This window comes from Octodon degus, unplaced genomic scaffold (genome assembly GCF_000260255.1).
Source record: "Octodon degus isolate 3935 unplaced genomic scaffold, OctDeg1.0 scaffold00054, whole genome shotgun sequence".
NCBI classification, from domain to species: Eukaryota; Metazoa; Chordata; class Mammalia; order Rodentia; family Octodontidae; genus Octodon; species Octodon degus.
The window spans coordinates 6,548,264-6,556,116 of NW_004524630.1; the positions used below are offsets into that span (position 1 = coordinate 6,548,264).

At 41.4% G+C, this 7,853-nt stretch overlaps 1 protein-coding gene across 1 annotated transcript in view; it reads left to right on the forward strand.

Annotated features, from left to right (window-relative positions):
• Positions 1-6,619: 6,619 nt before the first annotated feature.
• St18 (ST18, C2H2C-type zinc finger) overlaps positions 6,620-7,853 on the forward strand; it is a 71,961-nt gene continuing 70,727 nt past the window's right edge. The window contains exon 1 of the mRNA XM_012515214.1: positions 6,620-6,688. Coding sequence (XP_012370668.1) covers positions 6,620-6,688 — 69 coding nt within the window. The remainder of the gene's footprint in view (positions 6,689-7,853) is intronic.

A 7,853-nucleotide genomic window follows, 5' to 3' on the forward strand; every position in this document is an offset into this window, starting at 1 on the left:
CTTCTCCTTCTCCTCCTCCTCCTCCTTCTCCTTCTCCTTCTTCTTCTTCTTGCCTAAGCATTCATCTTCAAATAAACTATGTATCTTATGTAATTCACAAATTTTTAAAACTTTTTTCTCTAAAATAAATAACTCTAGAAAAAGAAACCTTTTTGGATTTTAACTAATGCTGTACCTTTATGTGGCACCAAATGTATATTTGTTAAAAGAGCAGCTTTATAGACTTTCAAACTGGAAATGCAGAATTCTCCATATACATTATATTGTTGAATAATTGTGAAGTGTTTTTTCAAACAAGAGGTTTGCAAAGGAAGTTAACAATGTTAATTTATTTAATAATCATTATTCTGTGTATAGATTGAATTTGTTTTAAAATTGTGGTGTGGAATGAAAATGACATGGCTATAAGGGCTGGCGAGATAGCTCAACTGACTAAGTGCCTGCTTAGGCAAGTGCAGGGACCAGGGTTTGGTCACCGGCATCACATGCCACACTGGTTCTGCCCTTGGGTGTGCTTAGCTGGCCACCAAGTCCAGGCCTGGTGGCACATGTCTGTGATCTCAGCACCGGGAAGGCCGGAAGCAGGAGGATCAGATCACTGTGAGTCCAAGCTGGGTATGAGACCCTGTACCAAATATATTTTCAAAAAATTAAAATTGGACAACTTGGCTAACTATACATCACTTCATAATATTTGCAATACCACCTCCCAAACAAGTAAATAAGCCCCTCCTTAAGCAGGCTTTATTCTATACCTAGTGAATCAAACATGAAAATCCTTCTTAGGTCAAAGAAAATATTCTCCACCAATATCTTAGTATAATGTGTTTTCATCCTTTAAGAAAAAGTAGAATATTTAAATTCTAAACCAAATAAATTTCAAATATTGTCTTTGTTAATTTATGACCACTCCAAAGTAAGACTGAGCATTTGGAAAGCTTTGAATGGTCTTATGTGATTGGCTGCATTCATGCCCTGGACTGTCATGTCTGTTTATTAAATCATTGAACAGTATGCTGGAGTTAGATGGAAGATTAGAATTGAACAATAATTAACAGGCCAGGATTAAGCTGCAGACTCACTGAGTTCAAATTGCTCAAATCTAGACTCTTTCATTACTGGCTTTGTGTTAATTGATCACACAACTTCTCCAAGTTTTAGAGATGTTGTAGTTCCAGAGTGTTATAAAAATTCAATGAATTGATACATGTAAATAATTTAGATCACTGTGTAGAACACTGTGAATAGAGCCAACTCTTGTACCAACAGCATCTGCATTTAAGAACACAACTAAAAATTAGAAGTATTCAGAAAAAACTACATCTGTACTATCCATGTGCAAACTAATTTTTCTTCTAGTTATTCCCTATGCAATATAATGTATAAACTTTTTGGATAGCATTAGCATTGTACAGGTATTACAAATTATCTAGAGAATTTAAAGTACATGAGAGGATGTGGCTAGGTTACATGCAAACACTATTCTCTTTTATAGAAAAGATTTTTTAAAATAAATTTCTGTTTATTAGTAATTATCATAATTTCATATTTCAAACATCTTAACATTAAAAAATCTTTAAATACTCACAAACACAATTTACATAAAAATGAATGTATGCGTACATGAGGATTTCACATTACTGAGTTTATTTTTTTATTTTTTATTTTTTTTGTATTTTAGGGAAGGGTGTAGAGGGTTTACAGAGTCTCACTACTAGATCAGACTCAGACATCCGCCTGTTTACACCCTCCCAAGAGCTGGGATTACAGGCGTGCGCCACCACGCCCAGTCTCAATCGCAATCTCAGTGCACCCTGTGGGTGGGGCCGGCACGGCAGGCTTGGGGATCGAACCCTTGGCCCCTGAGCCTGCTTACAGGTGCTTTAATCTGCTGAGCTATTTGGCCAGCCATTACTGAGTTTAAAAATAGGATTTAGAAAAAAAAAAAAAAAAAAAAGCAACCTCCCTGCTTTCCTTTTACCCTCATCCTCATGTAACTCAGACAAACTAGTGCTCATTTTTTTCCTGTTCATGTACACACAGACAGACAGACAGACAGACAGACAGACACACACACACACACACACACACACACACACACACACCATATAATGGCAAGGACTGTATAAGAGATTTGAAAATCATTGGATTTGGAGTGTGTGTGTGTGTGATTCCTAGACTGTATCTCCCAGAAATGCCAAGGGACCCTCGTGTGCATTAGGTCCCACTTGCCTCATCAGTGGTTTTACTAGGTTACAAACTACACAAGCGATGGGCTTTGGATTTGTGAGTGTATAAAGACTTCTGGCAGACAAAGACAGGTGATGTTCACATTGACAAAACGCTATAGCAGCCTGTACATTTACACAGTAGCCAGGCATGGTGGCGCACGACTGCAGTCCCAGCACTTGGGAGGCTGAGGCAGGAGGATCACTGCAGGTCGCAGGCTCCATAGAAAGCCTGGGCTACACAGAGAGCTGCAGGACAGCCGGAACTGCGAAGAGAGACCTTGTCTCAAAAAAGGAGCTAACGCCTCTATGTATCTACGTATACACTAGACGTATGTATCTGTGAAGCCAGCACTCAGAACAGAGAAGCCCAGCTGCAGCGGCAGCCCCAGTGGTCCCTTCATGCTGCCCGAACGTAGTTCTCACGAAAGCAGCCTCTGTCTGGGCTGCTCCCGTGTAGATTAGCCGCACTGGTGTGTCGGTTGGGACTTCCTGCGTTTCTCCTTCGCTGTCGGGTTTGCTCATTCGACGCGTTGGTGTTCACTGGTGTTCCTAGTTGCAGTGTCGTCCTTCCCTCCTCGTGTGGGGTATTCGGGTGTGCGAATAGTCCCCATTCCCACCCCTCTGCAGTCACGGGAAGGTACGTGGTTTCCTGCTTGGAGCAGCACAATGGGAACGTCGCGGAGCACACACTTCGGTGCGTGGAACTCGTGTTTGCCTCAGGTGGTGTTAGGACGCCTACAATGGCCCCGAAGTCTCGTGTATGGGGAAGTCGATCCGATCGTGGCAGTGCTGTGCGCAGGGGTAGAGTCATCCACCATGAGCTCAGGAGGCGCGCGCGCTGTGAGCAGGTGGGCGCGAGCTGGAGGGGCGCAGCGTGTCTCTGGCTCCTCCGTCTCTGCTCCCCCGCTGCTGTGGGCTGGGCACCTTTTCTTGCGGCCTCATCTCGCTGTCTTGCTGTTTTACCTTGAGGCCAGCTACCTGCAGGCTGAGACCAGGAGCTAAAATACACCTGTTCTCGGCTACGTTGTGGGTGCTTAGCATAGTGTGTGCGTGAGGGGAAAGTGGCTAAGACAGGAGCGTGTTCAGGAGTGCAGTTCCTGGGCCGCTGCTTAGACCACGTTCAGTGGTAGCAGACAGCCGAAACCCCTTCTGTGGCAGGCACAGTGTCGCCCGCCCTGGCACCCAGGAGGCTTCCTGCTGCCGCTGACTCTCGTGGCCACTGCCAGTCCTCCCCTTGCCCATCCGTGGTCACGAAGGGAACCTACTTGTCAGTTCTCACACTTTCCTAGAGGCAAAGAGACTGTGCACCTCTTGCTTTGTGACTGGCCAGGTGTTCCTTTGTAACACGAATGCTAAAGCTTTTATTTTTCCTAATTTTTAAATTCGTTGTCTTTTTCTCATTTACTGGGGAGAGTACTTTATACATTCTTTGGCATGTGTACATATTTGTTTGTTTGTTTATTTATTTATTTATTTATTTATTTTGCGGTATCGGGGATTGAACTCAGGACCCTGCGCTTGCCAGGCAAGCACTTACTTCTGCCGAACTATCTCACCAGGCCCTGTATAGATGTTTTAAATGTATATATTGAGGATGTCTTCTTTTACTCTGTGCCCTGCCTTTTCACTTTTAGCTGTCTTTTAAAAACTGTTTTCAAGAGGGCAACGTGTAGGTGGAAGTGTACACACATCCCAGGCATACGGCTCAGCGAGTTGCCCCTACTTGATTGTGTTGTATAAGTGGACAATGAAACAGAATTTTTACAGAAACTCCTCATACTGGTAGTAGCTCTGTTATAAAATTGTGTTCTAATTTATCGTTTTTCTTTTAGTGTTTGCTGTAAACTGCTGGGCAAATCTTTGCCTACTGTAAGGTCATGAAACCATGTCACATCTTCTAGAGTCTTTATAGCTTTACAGTATAAGTTTTGATCTATAATCTTCTTATTGTCACTGTACAGTAGTCATCTACCTTTATCCTAGGAGGTGTGCTTCAGGGCTTCCAGTGAGTTGTGAAACCTGCATAACATTGAACCCTAGTTTTCTTGGTCAAGAACTTTAATTTTATCACTTGAAATATTTTTCAGCTTGTTATTGACATACCCAAGTAACCTGAATCATTCCTTTTTGCATTGAGACCACTATTCAGTAAAACAGGAGTTCCTTGGACAAAAGCACTATGATATTTCAACAAGCATGATCCCTTCTACTGATCCCTGGGTGGGCAGCTTTCGTAGAGTGGATTAGCTGGGCAGAGGTGATTCAGATCCCAGGTGGGAGGAGAAGGATAGTGAGCCATTTCTTTATGCTGCTTAAAACATGCGGTTTAAAATTTACCAGTTGTTCATTTCTGGACTATTCGATTTAATATTTTTGAATCACAGTTGGCTGTGAGTAACAGATTGTAGAAAATAAAACCATGTATACAGAAGAAAAAAATCTATGTATCCATTATGAGGTGCAAGTCAAAGCATTAGGCAACCAGTTGATGTATCTCCGTTCATTTAAGGAACAATCCTTTCCTCAGTGATGCCCTTATCATAATTCGGTGGGTCTCTGTTTCTGGAACTGACAGACAAAGTGTCTGTTCTGTCCCTCGTCTGCTTGTGCTCATCAGAGGCGTCCTATCTCAAGAGTTAACTAGCTTTATGTGCTCTTACACCTAAGACAGTCTTCCTTCTTGACTTTTGCTCTTCTATAAGGTCGTCCTTCCTGTTCCTGTTTCTATTTATTTCCAGAGAAACTGTACAACTAACTTGTTAATTTGTTCTAAAAATCATCTTGAGATTTTGACAGGGATTCCTTTGAAGCTAATAGACACATTTAGAGAAAATCAAACTCTTAGCGTTTAGTTACTTTTGCGCCACAAGCATGTTGAAATCTCTCCATTTATGTAGGCCCTCAAATTTTTTTCAATGTGCTCTTCATTTTGCACAGAATTTACACATGTTTCATTAGATTTATTCCTAAGTGTTTTGTATATCAATGCTATTGTAAGTGATTTTAGTTGTTAAGTTTTACTTCCTAATTGTTAGTGATTTATGGAGGTCCAATGAACTTTTGAGTACTAACTTCACTAGATTTACTCCACTACTATGAATTTTTTTCTGTCTATTCTTCTGGATTTTTCTCAAACATGGTCATTTCTTTATCAATAATACTTTTCTCCTTTCATGTCCTCCTACGTTTTTCCTTTTAGTTTTCTCAGTCTCAATTCTTACTTATTTGTCGAGTCTGTCATCTTCTGCCTGATTGGAGGAAATCAGTAGGAATTCCTACTATGCATTTTCCATGAAAATCTTGGGACACCGAAATGGTTTCCTTGGACTCAGAGCCTCATAGACTCTGTTTATTTATATTCTTTATTCTTTTTTAAAAGGGCTCAGGCTATATTGTTGCTGGATCTGTGTTTTCAGGCAGTTTTATACCATTTGAAAACTTGCATTGAGAATTTAAACCTACCGCCTAGAAGATAAACTGAAAAGCTCTGCTTACTGAACAGATTTGGGGGATTCACGGCTTCATGATTTGTTGTATCTTTTCTGAAACCTGAAAGTTCAATGAATTTGGTCTCTAAACATAGTTCCAGGACTGAGTTTATAATAAACGTTGTCTAATTGTGCTTTGCCTTGATGATTTTTAAAAATTCAGCTATAGCACATCAAAGAGAACAGCCTTTCAAATTAGAATTCAGCTGAAAAGTAGAAGCTTTCCTGAAATATGTAACCCCAAAGTTTTTCTTAGGCACATACAAAAATACTGTAATAAAATTAAAACCTGAAATATGATGTTGAACGTATTTAGTGCATTGATAAAGTTCCCTGGGGCCTCTGGCTGCTTAAAGCAACAGTTTGATTGAATAGAACAATAAATGCCGGGCTGAGTGTATTTTTTCTCTTTCTTTCTCATCTACTAGAAAAATATAGATAATAGAGCTCATTTATTTCTTTAACATTTCAGAGCTCGCAGATGGGAAAACACAGCCCAGTGGAAATGATTTCTGGCAACCTTGAGAAGATGTGTTAGCATTTCGTGGCATTTCTCTCAGTGACATGGAGAGCGTGGCTTTCCCTCATTGCGGAGTCACAGTGAAGTGTCACAATAAAGCCAAAATAGTGCGCCCTCGGGGAAAACTAAGCAAAGGGACCATTCTCCATGCACACACAAAGGGTAATATTTATTATAAAGCCTTTCATTTCAGCTACAAATGCTGCCTGGGCTGTGGGCACTTTGCAGTGGAGAGACACACCAAATGTGGGATTGAAAGCAAATATTCTGCATAAATCCAGTGCCATCTCTGTAAATATGAAGAATACAATAAACAAGCGGAATTCAACTCCAGGCACACAGGCACGCACACTCCGTGTGGTGTACTCAGTGAGGCCGAAATGCGAGGGTGTCAGCCAGTGAGGACGGAGTCCGAGGAGCACCAGGCTGCGCGTCAGACAGCCCTGATCGTACCTGTGTTCATCCCTGTCAGCATGATGCTATCTCTTCTAGTTCCATGACATGTGATATAAAAGATTATCATCTCCAGGGCTGGTGAGATAGCTCGGCAGACTAAGTGACTGCTTAGGCAAGCACAGGGACCGGGGTTTGATCTCTGGCACCACATGCCTTGCCAGCCCTGCCCCTGGCTGCTAACCTGACCACAGAGACCTGACATGGTGGCACATGCCTGTAATCCCAGCAGTGGGGAGGCTGAAAACAGGATCACTATGAGTCCAAGCTACATAGTGAGACCCTATACCAAATACATTAAAAAATTATCATCTCCACTTGCTACATGAGAAATATAGTGATCAGAAGATCCACTCATTTGCTGCAGGTTAGGGGCCGTATGATTGCTTACCCTAACGCTATTTCATATAACTGTAATATCAAAAATGGTGATTTGTTTCAAACCAAACTTGTACTTTTGACAAAATCATAACGTATCTCTTTTGACTGAGACATGTGTGACTGTTATTTCTACTCAAATATTGAGCTTGCTTTTGTTACCATTAAAAAATTATCTCATAAAGGTCTTTCTTCTGCTCCAGTCTGTGGCACTTACGGGGCCATAATTAGTTTTGCAACATGCTTTTCATTGTTCCAACTCGGTACCATCTTTAGACTGAATAATTGTCCTGGATAGCACACCCAAGTCACTGGGCACGACCCTGTGACCGACACCTTCCTTAGACTACAGAAGTCATTCTTTGATTCAGCTTTTGTCTCAACACCTTGTCAAGGGAGTGCGGAATTTCCCTAAATCTATGATCCTGATGTGAAAAAACCAAGGAAATAACACAAACTTTACAGCCTTGTAGGCTTGGTTTCAAATACTGGCTCTACCAATTACTAATTATGGTAGATTAATAGTATTAATTTTGAGAATGTTACTTATCTTTACAAATAATCTTGGGTATTACTAACAGGATGAAGTTTGTAAGAATAACCTAGGATGTGTGCCCTCTAATCACCAAAGAAAGAAATGACATTTTTCTGACTGATCAGTCCTGGCTAAGCATCCTCACTGTGCTTGGTCTCATTGATGAACACTTCCTGGCGCTGACAAGTCTATCATCTCCTCCTCTTCCTCCTCCTCCTCTTCTTTTTTGTCATCTTCCTCCTCCTCCT